The 17,313-nt window shown below is 49.7% G+C and overlaps 1 protein-coding gene across 2 annotated transcripts in view; it reads right to left on the bottom strand.

Annotated features, from left to right (window-relative positions):
* Nucleotides 1–512: 512 nt before the first annotated feature.
* Nucleotides 513–17,313, bottom strand: part of THBS4 (thrombospondin 4) — a 52,161-nt gene continuing 35,360 nt past the window's right edge. For both annotated transcript variants that reach the window (XM_070468613.1, XM_070468612.1), the window contains exons 11-22: nucleotides 14,872–14,976; nucleotides 14,189–14,296; nucleotides 13,715–13,874; nucleotides 12,181–12,299; nucleotides 11,251–11,303; nucleotides 8,476–8,669; nucleotides 7,413–7,591; nucleotides 5,232–5,280; nucleotides 4,938–5,134; nucleotides 4,170–4,342; nucleotides 1,289–1,428; nucleotides 513–737 (exon numbers count right to left, since the gene is read on the bottom strand). In XM_070468613.1, the coding sequence (XP_070324714.1) occupies nucleotides 676–737; nucleotides 1,289–1,428; nucleotides 4,170–4,342; nucleotides 4,938–5,134; nucleotides 5,232–5,280; nucleotides 7,413–7,591; nucleotides 8,476–8,669; nucleotides 11,251–11,303; nucleotides 12,181–12,299; nucleotides 13,715–13,874; nucleotides 14,189–14,296; nucleotides 14,872–14,976 (1,539 nt within the window). In that variant the 3' untranslated portion in view covers nucleotides 513–675. The remainder of the gene's footprint in view (nucleotides 738–1,288; nucleotides 1,429–4,169; nucleotides 4,343–4,937; nucleotides 5,135–5,231; nucleotides 5,281–7,412; nucleotides 7,592–8,475; nucleotides 8,670–11,250; nucleotides 11,304–12,180; nucleotides 12,300–13,714; nucleotides 13,875–14,188; nucleotides 14,297–14,871; nucleotides 14,977–17,313) is intronic.

Raw genomic sequence — 17,313 nt, 5'->3', positions numbered from 1 at the left:
ATATTACTGTCCTTATTACTTAAGAATCAACCATCTAGCAAAAAATGGACTGGAAATCTCCATACCAGGTATTCAGATTATATAGGTTATAGGAAGACATGGTCCTTTAATTCTCAATTAGCTGACATTCCACTAGGGGGAGCCAAATATATAAAAAAGCACAATTGTTGAAAGTGCTGGTAGAGGTCCGGGTGGAAGGTGTGTGGGGTGGAGAGGGTATCAGAAAGAACTGGACGACCTTGCCTCAGGATCAGTCAGGAAAAGTCTTCATAGGAAAATGTCCCTGAGCAGTGTTTCTGAGGTTCCCTACCCCAAATAAGGAGGCTGCTGAGGTGAGCATGGAACTGTCGGGCTTCGGTGAGACCTCTGGCCTGAGCCTTCTGACTGATGTACAAGGTCAACCTCACGACTGAAGAAAAAAGATCCCCTGGCAATTGTCTGCAGACTCCGCAGAGAACAGCAGAGTCCCTGTCAAAGCCTGAGCCACGTGGAAGTGACGTCTGGGTAACATGTTTTTTAGAAATTATCTCTTCTTTATTGCCACATTCATATAAGAAGTTTGGTATATCTGGGTGGGCAAAAAGAAAGCCACACTGTATACAAAGAAAGTTGTAAGAAGTTAAAAAATATATGACTTTAGTGTTTGGAAAAGCAGTTACGGATTGCGTCCTCCGTTTATTTATCCAGGCGATCAAAATTCTGGGTCTGAAATTCTTGGAAGTCCTCTGGGATGGTGTCTGCAAAGGGCAGGTACAGGGGTGTTAGGAGGCTCCCTCCAGCCCGAGCGCACCTCGAGCTGGGGGGCATCCTGCAGGGGTCGCTGTCAGCCCGCCCGACAAGCCCCCAGAGAGCCACCCCCACCCCCCAACCCCGCAGCCATTTCTACCTCAGGCTGCTTTGTGAGCTGTTGGCTTAAAGCCCAGGAGCGTCATTCACAGGCCAAAAGAAAATGAGCAGGCAGAATGGGTTTTGAGTTTATGATTATGTTTGAGCTATATAAAAATGAAGGCTGCCTCTCAATTAAATCTGCCTCCATCTTTCACAGAACCCTATGTCTCAAGCCAAGCAATTTAATAGTTTAATTCTCTAGGGTTCCATCTCCTCATCTATCAAATAGGAAATGTGAGATCTGCCTTTTGCTTGGATCACAGAGGGACCCTCAGATTTCAGGAATATATGTGGCGTGACCTTCGGCTTCTGGGAGAGATGTGTGCTATACAATAAGCTGGCATTGTTTGATTTTTTTTTTCTAGTAGTAATAATATTCAGTAACAAGTATGTACATTACCATTGCAGCGATATTTGAGGTTAGACCAAATGATGTTTTCCTGGGAGAAGCAGAACACGCCGAGCCGGCCTCCACGCATGGTGGTGTCTATGGTGACCCCAGAATCAGCCACCAACTCAGAGCCTTCATAAAATCGCACCCTGTGGACAACACAGACGGAGTGGGTTTCAAACCAAGGGCAGGGGGAACCACCCATCAGAAGACTTAGGGGGTCCCACTTCCTGGCCACCTACGTCCTTGCTCTGTTTCATCTTCCACTTTTCTCAGACCTGGACTGTGCTTCCCCTGCTCTTTTCCTCTTTCCCTGCTAGACTGGGAGATCCGTGAGGTCAGGGACCACCTGTCCACATCTGCCCTTCTTGTCTCTCGAAAGGCCCAGATGAGGTTGGGCACCGAGTCCAACTCAATGGGTCCTCGCCGGTGGGTCAGAAAGCACAACACGACCCAGGACCAAGAGGCTTTGTGACTTCACTGCGCAGTGAGTTGCCTTGTCCAGACGTCATGCTTAAAAACCACTGCTCTTCCCTAGGTCTGACTGATGTCGCTCAACTGATGGGATCCAGGAGGGAGGGACTGCATTCCCTAAGCAGGATTTTAGAAATGTGGGGGGGCGTTCTGGGCTGTCACCATGGCATTCAGTGGCAGAAGGCAGGGGTGCTGGGTGGCTTACAGGGCCCTGGAGAGAACAATGAAAACCTGTCCTGCATCCAGACACCTTTGGGGTGCTCCTCCAGATCCGTGGGCAGGAACAGACCCCTGGCCTGCTTCTAGTTATCTGGGCTTAAAACCCAACTCAGTTGTGAATATCAAGTATTTCTGCACTAATATCAACTGATTTTTTCCAAGGTAAACTGATAAACTGTTGAGTATACTTGACTCTTAAACAATGTAGGTTTGCATGGGCCCGCTAATACGTTGGGTTTTTTTCCCCCATAAATACTACCTCACTACATGATCTGCGGGTAGTTGAATCTGCAGGTATGAACCACAGATACAGAAGGCTGACCATGGGACTTGAACATCTGTGGATTTTTGTCCATTGTAGGTCTGGGAACCACCCCCCGAATTGTTCAAGTCAACTGTACTTCACTGTCTTGTTTAAAAATTAAGCGGTTCACTATTTATCTTATTGGACTATGGTTGATTTACAATGTTGTCTTACTTTCTGCTGCATAGCAAAGTAGATCAGTTATACATATATCCACTCTTTTTAGATTCTCTTTCCACAAAGGACATGACAGAGTACGGAGTAGAGTTCGCTGTGCTGTACGCTAGGTCCTTATCATCTATTCTATAAACAGTGATGTGCACGTGTCAGCTCTGACCTCCCAATCTATCCCTGTCCCCCCGGTAACTGTAAGGTTGTTTTCTACATCTACTGCTTCTGTTTTGTAAAGAAGTTCATTTGTACCCTTTTATTAGATTCCACACATAAGAGGTATCATACGATATTTGTCCTTCTCTGTAGCTGTCTGTTATTTTAGAAATTCACAACACTGCTGGCAATACCACGTTGTGTCCACAACACACGATCTGTAGCAGGACATCACCTCTGCAGTGACTCTAGGTACACGGGCCAGCGGCAACCTCACTGTGTGTTCTGCTATGGTTGTGTCCAAGCACTTACATGATTTTGTTATAAACCTTATTTCTCCATTAGGGATCATATTGATCCTTAAAATCATGCAGATAGGTAATATTTTCTATGACTTCATTTGGGATGGAAGAGGCAGCATTTCAAAATATCTGTTATAAAAATAGGGGCATGCAGCTTAATAGGGCTGAGCATATGACAGCTTCCCTCTAGACAGACATCACATTTGGTGTAAAGTCTCAAAGAAAGACAAAGTATGAATTAGCTTTCATGATTTCCTTTTTTCCACTTGGCAGCTTTCCTGCCCCGGTCAGGAAAATGCAATCAGCACCCCTTCCTAAAGACATACTACATAAGCTGGGGTGGATCTGTAAGTCTGAGGAATGAGAAAGTAAGTACATTGCTGCTGCTGCTGCTGCGTTACTTCAGTCGTGTCCAACTCTGTGCGACCCCATAGACGGAAGCCCACTAGGCTCCTCTGTCCCTGGGATTCTCCAGGCAAGAACACTGGAGTGGGTTGCCATTTCTTTCTCCAAAGTACACTGACTACATGTCAAAGATGTGGTTCTAAGACATCCTAGCTTCTGAGAATAGGTGTTTGTTTTTTTTAAATAGTCCTACAGGGAAGTTCCAAGGGCTTCCCTTGTGACTCAGATGGTAAAGAATCTACCTGCAATGTGGGAGACCCACGTTCGATCCCTGGGTGGGGAAGATTCACTGGGGGAGGGCATGGCAACCCACTCCAGCATTCTTGCCTGGAGAACCCCATGGACAGAGGGGTCCAGTGGGCTACAGCCCATGGGGCTGCAAAGAGGCGGACTTGACTGAGCAACTAACACTTTTTCACAGGGAAATAAGGCAGAACATGGGCTCAGTTCATGCCCAGGGTAGTATGTGTCGTTGCCATGTCAGGCGCAGGGGAGACCAAGATAAAATGAGACATGGGTGCTGCTCTCGTGGAGTTTATCAGACCATGAGGGACTCACTGCAGCATGAAATGTTGAAGTAAGTGGTGATACAAGGTCCAGAGGGACCACACAGGAGGGCGGATGAGAGAGTCAGTCTTGCCTCACACGGGTCAGGGGGCAGACTGTTCTGGTGCCCAGGCCTCCCCCACAGAAGGTCCTTCCACCCCCGGTGTGGCCCTACCATCCGGTGGTCAGTCTGAGTGGATTGTCCTCCTCCTACCTCTTTCCTGGGAGCCTGAGGTCCTGGCTCGCCCTCGGGGGCTGTCTGCTCAGGGGAGCGAAGGCTCTGAGAAGTGGGAGGAGGGGGTGCAGCGCCTACCTGATGTAGCCCACCTGGGGCCGGTGCTGCAGGAACCAGCGGTAGGACACCTTGTCCTTCCAGCCCACGTTCCTGGAGTCCTTCCACAGCAGCCGGACCTGGTCACTGGTGTCCCCCGTGTGCCATAGCGAGTTGCGGAGATGCTCCCCTGGACCCGTCTTGGACTTCACGGCCTGGACAACGACACGAGCAAGGTCTTAGATGCACAGACCGCACCTGCATCCCACATCCCTGGGGTGGGATGGGGTCGGGATTCATGGGTGCAACCTGGCGGCCTTGAATGTGGACACAAGGCGTAAACACTTAAATGCCATTTCTACTGTGGTCATCCCCAACCTTCAGTAATCAGCACTGGCCGGTATTCCACTAATTTGGTCCATGCTTTCCCTGCTGTAAGTCCCATCACTCCCCACATTTGGCCAAGGAGGGCTCTGAGCCCTGCCTTTCCTCCCAGCAGGAGTGACGGACATAGCTTCCCAGCCCTCCTGTACAAAGCTGGCCACCCCGAGGAAACACATTAGTCAGTTTCCAAGGGGAGTGTGCCTGAAGATGTACCCCTAAATCTTCCCTACCTCTGGGGTTGGATGTTCTCACCCAGAGGGGAGCATGCACCTCCTATGGAGAAGCGGAGGCATGGCCCCCTGGATGGGCTCCAGAGTTCCCAGATTTGAGCACAAATGCATCCATTTCTTAATGAATAAATGCCATGTGGGAGAACACAGAATTTAAAAGGAGGGTGAAGGGCTCAGAAGAAAGGGAGATGAGTACCTTGAGCTGAATGCCAGGTTCCGCGACAGCTCGGAACGGGGTGGCCTGCCAGTATGTCTGCTCTGTCTGCTTCCACATGACCACATAGAAGCTGGAGCTGTCCTGGTAACCAAAGATGAAGCCAGCATAGTCATCGTCTGTCTGGGTGTTGACGTGGAAGGTCCCTTCGAAGTCAACTCCGTTAAAAGCCGTGTACCCTGTAAAGATCAAAACAGATGAGAAAAAAAGACAAGCTATGCGGGTAGCTGGAAAGAGTGAATTCCACACAAGCTGTGACCGAGGCCCTGGACATACCCACTGCCAGGCCGGGATCGCTGTTCATGGTCTGCACGATCTCCATGCCCTGCAGAGAGAAATGCAGGAGTTAAGGTTAACCTCAGAGGGGGTGGAATAAGCTCCAGGAAGCTCAGATTCTCAGGCATCACCGGTGAGGAGTCAGTGATATCTGAGCTCCATGTAAAGATTTCACTATCTGAAGAACTGCCCTATCTTGTTATGTGCTCAAAGAAAGCATATACTTTTCTGTCAGGGAATGTTTGACCGGAGGACTCCTACGTGCTGTCTCTCATGAGTCGTTTGTCCTTCTTCAAGCGGAAGAGCACGCTGCTCCCAGGGACTGAGGTCATTGTGTGAGGCAGGCTTGGGTCTCCTTTAGTAAACATTCTCTTTAAGACAAAACTGCTTAGTCCCCTTCCCCTTTCTTGAGATATGGATTGTCTCCTGACCTTGTGACTAACATTACTCCTTGTTTCCTTGGGAACCGTTGCAGTTTGTTTGGTTTGCTGAATTCTGTCATTCCCAAAAGAAGTTTCTTGTACTGCAGCCTGTATATACTCATAGAAAAATCATTAAAGCACCTTTGCTCCATTAGAGCTTAGGTCCCCGGGTCTTTTTTTCTCTCTCTCTCTTTTTCTGGCTGACTCTCTGGAGCATGGAGACCCGTCGTGCTCACTTTTCTGCCCGGGCTTCTAAGACCCCCTCGAGAGGGCGCCTGGTACCTTGGTGAGTGATGCAAGCCCTGTGTCAAGGACAATATTGGTCCTCTGTGTAAACCAAGGGATATCAGCCTCCTTCTCTCTCTCTCACTTTCTTATCGTCGACGCCGTACCACAAGGTTCCGGTCCATTAAAGGACCCCAACACTTTCCAACAAAACAAAACCTCAATGCTGACTAGAAACAGTTTTGCTAAAACTCACTTAAGTTGACTCAATAGACTCTTAATTAGAGAACATACGCTTTACATTTTTTTTTAAGTTTTAATTGGAGAATAATTGCTTTACAACACTGTGCTGGTTTCTGCCATATTGTTGCTGTTCAGTCGCTAAGTCGTGTCCGACTCTTTGGACCCCATGGACTGCAGCCCGCCACCCTCCTCTGTCCATGAGATCTTCCAGGCGAGAATACTGGAGTGGGTTGCCACTTCCTTCTCCAGGTTTCTGCCATACAGCAACATGAATCAGCTGTAAGTATACATATGTCCCCTCCCTCTCGAACCTCCCATCCCAGACCCCTCCTCCCACCCCTCGGCTGCCAGAACATGGGGTTGAGCTGTGTCACACAGCAACTTCCCCTAGCTAGCTATTTTACTCATGGCAATATGTGTTTCAGGGCCATTCTGTTTGTCCCACCGTCTTCCCTCGCTGTGTCCACAAGTCTATTCTCTATGTCTGTGTCTCTACTCCCGCCCTGCAAATAGGTTCAGCAGTAACCATTTTTCTAGCCACAAAAAGGGACAAATTTGAGTCAGTTGAACTAAGGTAGATGAACTTAGAGCCCGTTATACAGAGTGAAGTAAGTCAGAAAGAGAAAAATGAATGTCGTATATTAATGCATACACATGCTTTTAATGAAAGTGACCCGCTGGGTGACAATGGAAAATCTACTAAGCCTCTCTGTGCCTGCCTTTTTTAGTTCTACAAGGAGGCGAACACACAGGAGCCCCTGCTGCAGAGACTTGGGGCATGGGCATGGGTCAAGGGTCAGACTGCCTAGGTCCCAAATCCAGCAATCTTAGCTTCTGACCTGACGTGCTAGCGTGAGGAATCAGTCCAGCTTTGTAAGACTCGAGGTCAACATCTGTAAAACAAGTCTAATTAAAGTGCTCCGTCAACAGGACTGTTGTGGGGAATAAATGCGACGTGGGAGAGTGCCTGGCTCACGGTCGGCACCCTCTGAATAACCCACTTCTCTCCCTGTGCTGGGGGAGGAACTGGGAGACTGGGTTTGACACCTACACAGCACTGGTACTGCATATGAACCGGAGAACTGGCGAGAACCCGCTCAGGGAACTCTACTCACAGCTGCCTGGGAAGGAGGGCCAGAGGGAGGGGATGTGTGTGCCTGGGTGACCTGCTTCGCTCTACAGCGGCAACTAACACGACATTATAAAGCAACCACTCTCCAATAAAAACCAGTTTTTAAAAAGCCTGTGTTGAGAGGCAAAGCGGAGCCATCGCCAGCCCCGTGGCACTCACCTGGTTCAGGACCACCCAGTTGGGGTCGATCTGGGCATCCCCTTCAGGGTCCAGGACCACGGTCTGATAGGCCCTGAAGTCGGTCAGGGTAACCTCTGCGTTCTCTGGGCACACGTCTATCCGATCAATGACCTGGTCCTGGTCAAAGTCGGCCTCACAGATGTCTCCCACTCCGTCACCTGAGGGAATGGAGGAGGGGAGCTGGGTAATGCCCACCATCCCCACGCCACCCCCTTTGTGGCAGGAGCCAAAGAGAGCCCAGCGCTAGGGCGAGGTCCTCAGCCTGTGTGGAGAGAGAAGTCCTGGAGTCAGCTGTGGCTGAGCCGGCCCCGGGGTCCTCATGGTGGGTGGGTGAACCCCGCTGCAGGTGGTCAGAAGGACGTCCCAGGGGCAGCGTGAGGGTAACTGTTCAAAGCTGACCTGACAAGAAACCCTGGGTGGCCTCTAGGACACGCATCTCACTGACGGGTGAGTCTTAAGTCTGACCTTACGTAAGCAAATGTCTGCAGTACTGTCTGGACTATGACACAGAAAAAGCTGGGAAATCACGGCCACCAGACACTCTCTCAGAATAATTTACAGTGACCCTTAGGCTGAATCTAGCCCAGAGTGTCTTTTGTCCAGCTAACAGGATGGTATTAGTATTAAAACTTGAATTTGCATACTTGGCATGGGCATGCCCTTGCCAGCTCACCACCACGCTTACCACCGTGTTCACAACTCTGCTATCTCCCTTCCGGCTCTGTGCACACCTCTCCCCTGAGGGTATCGGAGCCTGTGAACCCCACCCCGGCCTGTGCTGCTCTGGCCTCCTCTCCCTCCTGCTCCCGCTGGGACCCTGGTGAAAGGTGTGGGCAAGCCCCAAGGGGGAGCGCCTGGTGGCTTCCTAGCCCCGTGTGGTCTCAGCCCAGGGCTGTGCCCTTCGCTGACAGCTGGAGGCGGGTGACCTGGACCCAGGGCTCTCCTGGCCACATGAGCAGTGGCTGCCCAGAGACGCAGGGCCCGGACAGAGGTGGGCTACCGCGAGCCTGGCTGAAGGGAGCCCCAGGCCGAGCCCGCTCACTGTTCCTGTCCTCCTGGGCGGGGTTGGGGACCAGCCGGCAGTTGTCGGGCCCGGGGGGGACCAGGTCTGGGATGCCGTCGTTGTCGTCATCATCGTCACACTCGTCTCCTATCCCATCCTTGTCCGTGTCCAGCTGGGCGCTGTTGATGACAGTGGGACAGTTGTCTGTGCTGTCCTGGTGCCCGTCTCCGTCGCTGCGGGAGAAAGGAGGGAGGGTCTAGGTCACGGCTTGGCAGGGGACAGGTGGAGGCCGGTTTTTAGGGGGGAGTTTGGGCTTGGTCTTTTATCAAGCTTCCCTGGCGGCTCAGATGGGAGAGAATCTGCCTGCAACGCAAGAAACCCAGGTTCGATCCCTGGGTCGGGAAGATCTCCCGGAGGGCATGGTAACCCACTCCAGTACTCTTGCCTGGAGGATTCCATGGACAGAGGAGCCTGGCAGGCTGCAGTCCTTGGGGTCACAGAGTCGGACACAACTGAGCGACTTTCACAGGTCCTTAGATAAGGCTGCCTTATGGGCCTCAGAGACCGTTTCCTACTTCCCCGACCTGTTGAAAACAAGATCTTTTCTATTCAAAATAAGGGTCAATTTCTGTGATTCTGTGACCAGATGCTCCTTTAGTCCCTGGCACAACTACGATTCCTGGCAGAGACTCTGGGAGGGGAAGCGAGGGAGGGGCGGGGGTGCCAAAGTGCTGGCTGAGAGCCCTGGCTCAGCCGTGCACCTGCCCGTGGCCCCAGCACGACACGTGGTGCTCCGTGGCTTGGCATCCCCCTCTGTATCATGCGGACAGTTAACAGCCTGCCTCGCAGGCTTGAAGACTGAAGCTGATTACGATAGTGCATATTACATATTTATACATGAAAAACCACTTCCAGGGGCCTGGCCCTTGGGAGGCCCTGGGGTGTCTCCTTTTCTAATACTCTTCACCATGCCTGGCCAGTAGATCCGAGAAGCTTCAGCTGTGAATGCACAAGAAGTGGACATCAACATACTTCTCAGTCTCTGAGTCTCAATTTCTTCCCAGGCATGCTGGCCACCAGGGGAAGAGTGTGCCCTGTCCCCAGGCTTCCCTGAGTGGATAGTGGCCTCCTATGGCTACTTGGGATTAGAGCAGATATTCCTTTCACCAGTTCTACCCATGGCCCATCCTGGGCTAGCAACTACCCCCACGATGGGGTAGGAAAAGGAGGCCAGGGACCAGTGCATGCCCTTCAGACCAAGTTTCCCAGATGGGACCCAGGGAAAGTGAGGTCAGCTCCAACAGCGGGATTCCTGGGCCTGTGGCAGGGCTGTTTTCCAAAACATAAGCCTGAGCTATTGCCGTCAGCAGCCATGCCATATAGCCCCGAACATTTTTATGCAAAACCAAGCAGTTTCTGTCCTCAAGTCTGTGGGAATTAAAATGTAGCAAATGAGTCATTTATTTTAGGCAAATTCTAGAGGGTGGTGGGACAGGATATTTTAGAAAGCACTCAGATGGCAATCAGAGTGCAGGATGACCTGCAACAGGGAACATTCGTGATGTTCATCACCGAGGGAAGTTGTCAGGGTACCAGTCCCACCTTCCACTCAACAACGGAGATGTCCTGTGTCAGCCTGTCACGGACTTGCCTCTCCTCATGCTGTGGGAACAATAATACCTCACTTACCATTTTCTGCAGGTCACCCAGGGGCCAGTACTGTGCTGCGAGCTTTACCTACATTATCTTTCATTTGCACCATCACTTTTAAGATGCATGCAATTATCTCTACTTTGCAGATGAAGAAGTTGAGACTCAGACTGAGAAGTAAGCTGAAATTCACTTAGCCAGCATGTACTCTGCAGCACGTGGATGGAGATGGGGCTTGACAGGGTCAATCCGTGAGCAAAGCTGGGCTTCAGCGCTGCTGGCTGTAGGGCAGCCTCTTAGGAGAGGCTGAGGAGGGAAGCCACCTTGTTCCCTTTGCCTTTCAGACCCTTTCCCTCCCTCATCCCTGTCCTGCTGCCCCTATGATTCCCTACGGAGATGACAGGGTCCCGAGTCTCGGACTGCAGGTGCCTCGAGCAGAGCTGCCCATGTCTATGTTTTTGATGTTCTTATGGCATCTGATCTAGCTCTTTGTCCTAATGTAGGCCTCCATCTATTTGGGACTAGAAGGGCTGACAACATTCATTTGCATAGAACAATTCCACCCAAGAAAAGAAAACTGAATGAAAAAATTCCAGAGACAATGAAATCACAAAGATCTCTCAGCAAACTGGCAGCTCTCTATTTGGGGATGATGGTGAAGCTTCCCTGAGCTGAAAGAATATGTAAAAGCAAAAGAGCTAATATCCATGCAACAGAAACTGTGATATGTACTTTCCATAAAATTAACTCAACCTTCACAATAGTCCTAAGAGCTACATTCCATTTTTAGCCCCATTTTACAGATGAGGAAATGGAGGCACAGAGAGATAGGCAGCTGCTGTGTTAAGGTTAGCTGATGTGTAAGTGGAGAACTGGGATTTCCATCCAGGTGTGTTGCTCCAGAGCCCATCTCTAACGAGGGATGCCACACTGCCTCTCCTGTGATGGGGTCTCAGTTGCTTGATAGCCTCGTGGCCCCTCCTGATACAGTCACCTCCCCCATCCACAGAGGTGCAGTGACCCTGATCAAAGACAGAGCTATTGTTCCTCTGGCAACTCAATCTACCCAGAGAGCCCCCAAAGCATGGCAGCAGCAGAAAGCTCTGAGAGAGAAACTCTCTGAATTTTTCATCTGGTCCTATGCAGTTGGGAGATGTGCCATACCTGTCCTGATTGGTGTCACAGGAGTCCCCAACCAGATCGTTATCCACGTCAGACTGCAAAGGGAACAGAATGTGTTATTTATCCCTAGGCCTGCACAGAATGTTCCGGAGAAGGCAGACCTGGCCCATCATCACTGGATCTCAGGAATTATTTCTTTGAAATTGAGGTGGTGCAAACTGCAAAAGGACAACACCATATTGGTGTAGGCACAATGCTGAATTTTCAAAAAAGTCTTCCAAAATATCAAGCTCCAAGGATGAGCTGCCTACACACCAGATGAGCTGACTGGAAAAGGGCGCTGGGGCAGTGTGGTGGCAGGTGCAGACGCGGCCCTCTGGCACGGGTCGGAAGGGAGCCAACCACAGACACGAGGATAAGGCAAGCAGCTTTTGCTTTGTGTCTGCATTTTGGAGTGGAGCCAGAATGGGAGTGAGTCAGAGGGCAACAATGACGACCCTTTCCCAGGGCTTTCAAAATACGTGATACATCAGACCCAAGGATCCAGACAGGAAGGAGGAGAGAGAAGAGAAACTATACATCACTGACTGAACCTAATCTGAAATGTTCACACACAGGGGTTTGGGGATGAAAAACGGACATGAGGCTCCCCATGGTTAATTTCCATTACATTTTCCTTTCAGCAGAAAAAAAAAAAAAACTTGTTCTGGGCATCCTTAGACTCCTATGACTGACCTCAGAGGGACTCTACAGCCTGTGAGATGAGTCAGTGGGCCCCAGATGTCCTGCAGTTTCCTTCCCATCACCTCCAGGCCTACGTATCCAACAGTGTCACCTCTGCTGTTAGGAGGAAGGCAGCAGCAGCAAACGGGGCTGGTGGGCTCTGCGGGGTTCTTCCAGACGCTGGTCTTACTGTGCATCTTTGCACGGGGCGCTCAGCCTGGGGTTCGGCTTCACCTGGGTCCTACTAACCTGGTTCGGGTTGCTGACCTCAGGACAGCTGTCACAGGCATCCCCCACACCATCACCGTCTCTGTCTTCTTGGTCACGATTGGGAACTTTCTGGCAGTTGTCCAGGATGTTTTTTATTCCTGCAAGAGAGGAATGCTTCCCTGAGTCAGGCGAACATCACAGAAAGGTCTGGAGCACAGACTCTCAGGGGCTGTCGCCATCAGGCCAGCATGCGGGGAGTGGCATCCGCCCAGGCCACCCCCGGGGAGCACCACCTCTTCCAGCAGTTATCTGCTGTGTGTGCATGCTCAGTCATGTCTAATTCTCTGTGACCCCCATGGGCTGTAGCCCCCCAGGCTCCTCTGTCCATGGGATGTTCCAGGCAAGAATACTGGAGTGGGTAGCCATTCCCTGCTCCAGGGGTGCAGTTATCTTGAAGTAACATTAAAGGATGGATTCTGGGAGGCTCAAAAACGAACAGTGACTTGAGGCATTTATCCAGTGAGTTAGAATCTGTCCAAGGTGTCGAGGGCTATCACTGTGACCAAACGAGGCATCAAGAGGGCCAACCCTGGGGAGGGAGGAGCTTGTGGGTCTGTTACTACCAGGGCCCCAGGGCTTGGGCGGTGGTGGGCTGGAGCCAGGCCCCTCATACCATTTCTCCCCAGCTTCCTGTTCAATTGTGTCATCTCCTCTTGGTACCTTGGAACCAGGGATGGTGGGAGTGGTATTTACATCATGGAAATGCAAATGCTACAACTCAGGGCCTTTTCTGTTCATTTTGCTGAGCTGGTTTACCAGCTGTCAGGCTTATGGAAGGTAAGGTTGCATTTTAGAGAGGTGTGGATTTTCTGGAGTAGGGTGTTGGTGGGTATAGTGTATTTCTAAAAGGATATTCCTTCAAGGTCCTGTGATGTGATATGTTTTTCAGAAATGATCGGATCCAGCCTATACTTTGATGACAGTCATCTATGTTTTATGGGAGCTATACAGAAACAAATGTCCTTCCCCATGGCCTGTGGAGCTCTAGAACTGTCCTCCAGGGGTGCTACTCACACAGACCAAAGTATGAGGTCCTTCAGTGGACCCTGGAGCTGGCTGATGGCAGCCACCTCCCTTTCCACTCTGGGAAAAGACCTGATTCTCTGCGTGAGGAGCCTGACCTGCGGCTGCAGCGCTTGACCCTGCTCTGCCCCTCTCCCTCAATCTTCTACTTCTCAGGCTCTTGAGCTTGAGAAGGACGGTGGGAGGGAGGAAGCTGTAGTCTGAGAAGACAGATGTCCTCCAAAGACACAGCCTTGACAAGACATTGCTTGAAGGGATTCCTACAGCTTCTGGCAATGATGTCGAGTTCCTGGAGCATGAAGGTTATTAAACATGGGAGAAATAAGTAGACAAAAATTAGTGGACCTGGGGTCCCCCAGGCTCAGGCTGTGTAGAACCACCCAGAGCAGGAAGGCCTTCAGAATCAGTCATTCTATTCCTGCTCCTAAGAGAGAACAAGGAGAAAAGCACAGATAGGTCCCAAGGAAAAGACGGAGCGAGGCAAACCCACCGTCCCCATCCATGTCGTCATCACAGGCATCGCCTTTCCCATCCCCGTCGGTGTCTTTCTGGTCGTTATTCAGCACGTTCCGGCAGTTATCACAGGCATCCCCGAAGATGTCTTTGTCACTGTTCCTCTGGTCCACGTTGTGGGTCAGGACACAGTTATCCTAGAGGATCCCGAAACCGACATTTACTGAGACCCCCCCATGTGCCTGGTCCTGTGGTGGATGCCAGTCAACCTCCTCCCACCCCACCCCCCTGCCACGGGCATAAGATGTGAGACCTCAGGTGGGCAAAGCTCCTCAGTTTTGTATTTTAAACATTTCGGAATCTCAGAATAAAAAGTTACAGTGCTGTGGAAACACAGGCGTGGAAATGGACATTTGGGATGATTCACATAAACAGTGAACTTCACGGACTTTCCTCCACCACCTCTGGCACGTGGCCATTCCCAGGCCCTCCCAGCAAAGCAGGTGCCTACCTGCTCATTCAGGATCCCGTCCCCATCAGCATCCTCGTCGCAGGCATCTCCAATGCCATCCCTGTCTGCATCCTCTTGGCCAGAATTTGGCACATACTTGCAGTTGTCCTAAGTTGGAGAAACACAGCTCAAGGGGACATCGACGTTTGTCTTTTTTTCAGCTTTATTGAGGTATTTTAACTGACAAAAGTGCAAGACATTTAAAATGTATAATGTGATGATTTGATACATGTATCTATTGTGAAGTGATTCCTCCACTGAGTTCATTAACATATCTGTCACCTCACATATTTATCCCCATCTTTATTTTGCTGAGAACATGTAAGTTCTACCCTTAGCAAATTTCAAGCATACAATACAGTGTTAACTACATTAGATCCACAGATGTTATTCACCTCATAATGGACAGTTTGTACCCATTTACCAACTTCTCCCCATTTCCCCACCCCATCTCCATCTAAGTCAAAAACTATTTCTCACCTCAACACACTCTGTACCTATCTGACTTTATTGTCAATAGCCATTTTGCTACATTTGAGATGCAGCTACTTTAAAAATACAGTTCTGAATGGAACCCACAGAACCTCTCCCCCATATAAGATGTGGCTTTGAAAAGCCACAGAGCGAGTCTGCATATGTGCTTGCGTGTGTGTGAACGTGTTTCTCCTGCTCGTCCCCCTCACCTTTTTGCAGTTTCTGGCAGAGCACGGCAGTTCTTCATCAGGGTAACTGTCAATGTCCACATCCTTTCCACAGATGTAGCCGTCCCCAGCCCAGCCGACCCCACACTGGGAAGACAAAAGCCTGTCAAGAGCCCAGGCGCTGAGCCTGGTGGGAAGCTAGGGTTTACAAGGGCCTCTGCACAGGCCCAGAGGGAGGGCCCAGAGCCAGGAGGCTTTGCTGGTAGGATTTTAAAACTATCAAGCTGTGTTTTGAATATTGTAGTCTAATGGTTCAAAATTCAAAAGATACAAAGGCAGAGTGAAAGTTCCTTCCTGCTCCTGGGCTCAGGAATCCAGGCAATCCACTCTTATGAATCCTTTCAGAGACACGCTGGGGCAGAGACCAGCAAACACATATTCTTTTCCTTTTTTTTTGTCTTTTAGCACAACTGGTAGCACACACATATACTATTACTACTTACATCTTGGGACTCTTTCAATATCACTGTATGCAGATGTATTATACATAAATTGGAATACATGCACCTTAATTCAACCAGTCCCCTACTGGTGGCTGTCAAGTTGTTAAAAACTTTTTCTATTGCAAACAATGCTGCCACAAAGAATTCTAGTAAATTTGTCCTTCTGCACATTTGACAAATTCCAGTATATTTGACCTTCTGGTTTCTTAGTGTGAAATTCCTGGTTCAAAGGGTATTTATTTGTATTAATATTTATAATTCAGGATTATTGTCAAAATATTCTCTACAGGAAATAAATGCACACATGGGGAGAGAGGCTGTTGAGGCACTTTGCTTATCATCCTGGTGCCATATCTCTGTATCTAATGGTCTTCTAGATCATCTTCCACCACTCGGGGAACCTTTCAAGGTGCTTAACCTCTATTCATATCCCCTAACAGGAGAAGGTTCCCACAGGTGTATTGCTGGGTCTGTGCATTCTTTATTTTTCTGAAAAAGTCTACCCAAGTTCTCTGCCACCACCAGCTGCTGAGAAGCCTTCATTGCTAGTAGAATAAGCATTAAAGTAACAGTTATTCCAGACCACACTCTATAGGCATTTTCTCCAGTCCTTACAGTGATGGTGCAAGGTCATCATTACCCAATTTTGAGTCAACTTAGAGCAGCGAAGTCCCTTACCCAAGGTCTCAGGGCTGGGACTTGAACTCAAGACTGTCCCAGTCCAATGTCTTCTGCCATATGTATTTGGTTAACATGAGTTATCCCCCTCATATCCATATCCTAGTGGGCCTGCTTAAAAGATGAAAAGAGAAAGGCAATCCTTCCGTAAGGGTGTCCGGGGTGTGAGGTGGTAGCTGGGAGCTCAGCCCAAGAGCAGGATAGGGACCGGAAGGGACAGGTAGAACAGAAGAAGAAACAAGGGACAAGGGGGCCTGGCAAGTGACAAGGAACCAGTGAGGTGGGGGCCAGAGGTGGGGTGAGAGTCTGGAGAACAGAGTCAGGGCCAAGGGAAAAGAAACTTGACATGAGCTAATGTTAAATTTCCTGCCCTCGTTAATCAAAATAAGGCGATGTAAGACCAGTGACCTCCTAGGCTGCAGCCTGCCTCTTCTCAATCACGTGCACTCCTCTTCTGCAACCAGAGGCACGGAAGGCAGGGTTCCAAGGACACCCCTCCCGTAACTACCCCTATTTCTGCTCAGTTGTTTCAGCAGGGCCTTTAGAAGGCCTGGAAAGCACAGCCACGGGGGTATCGTCCTTGACTCATTTTAATGAAGAAAAAATTTCCTCTAGGAACAAATACGTTTTTAATGAGCCAGTTTCTGACAGATTAAATTATTTTAGTAGTCACTCCAAGTGTATTAATCCTTCACCATCTGTCGCTGTGCCTTATTACAAATTCAAAAACACATTAAGAGCCCCATCACCCACCATCCCAGGGGAATCGTTAATTTGTTCACAAAAGATGAAGATTTGAACATAGATATATGCTTGCCTCTCAATGGGAATAAACATGCCCCATTGATAGGAATTAAAGAAATCGTTGGTTTTTACTCCCCCTTCAACCCAGCTTGTTCCCTCGTAGGTACCTTGTACAAATTACTTGTACCACTGGAGAGAGGGGATGGCATTACAGTTATCTCTTTAACTTGGTTTTGCTTCTCCTCATTCGTCCTATTTGAAAGCCGTGTGCTCACAGTAGAAAATTTTGAGAACAAAACGGTAAAGAAGTCCGAGGTATGAAGAAGAGAGAAGTCTCCCAGAATCCATCCTGCTGTTCAGGCTGACTGCCACACCAGACTCTAAGGAGCCTGATCCCCAGGGAGGAAGGAGGAAGTGAACAGCTGAAGATGGATTATTTAGCCATGTCTAGAACTGAACTGAACTGAGAAGCCTCCCACTCCCGTCCCAGGACTCCGGGGCTAGGGGTTTGGGGACAGATGGCAGTAACAAGCTCCATCCCTTACCAAGGGCCCACTCC

This window comes from Odocoileus virginianus, chromosome 6 (assembly GCF_023699985.2).
Source record: "Odocoileus virginianus isolate 20LAN1187 ecotype Illinois chromosome 6, Ovbor_1.2, whole genome shotgun sequence".
Classification (NCBI taxonomy): domain Eukaryota; kingdom Metazoa; phylum Chordata; class Mammalia; order Artiodactyla; family Cervidae; genus Odocoileus; species Odocoileus virginianus.
Note: the sequence above shows the minus strand (reverse complement) of the source record. Positions and strands in the feature narration are given on the sequence as shown.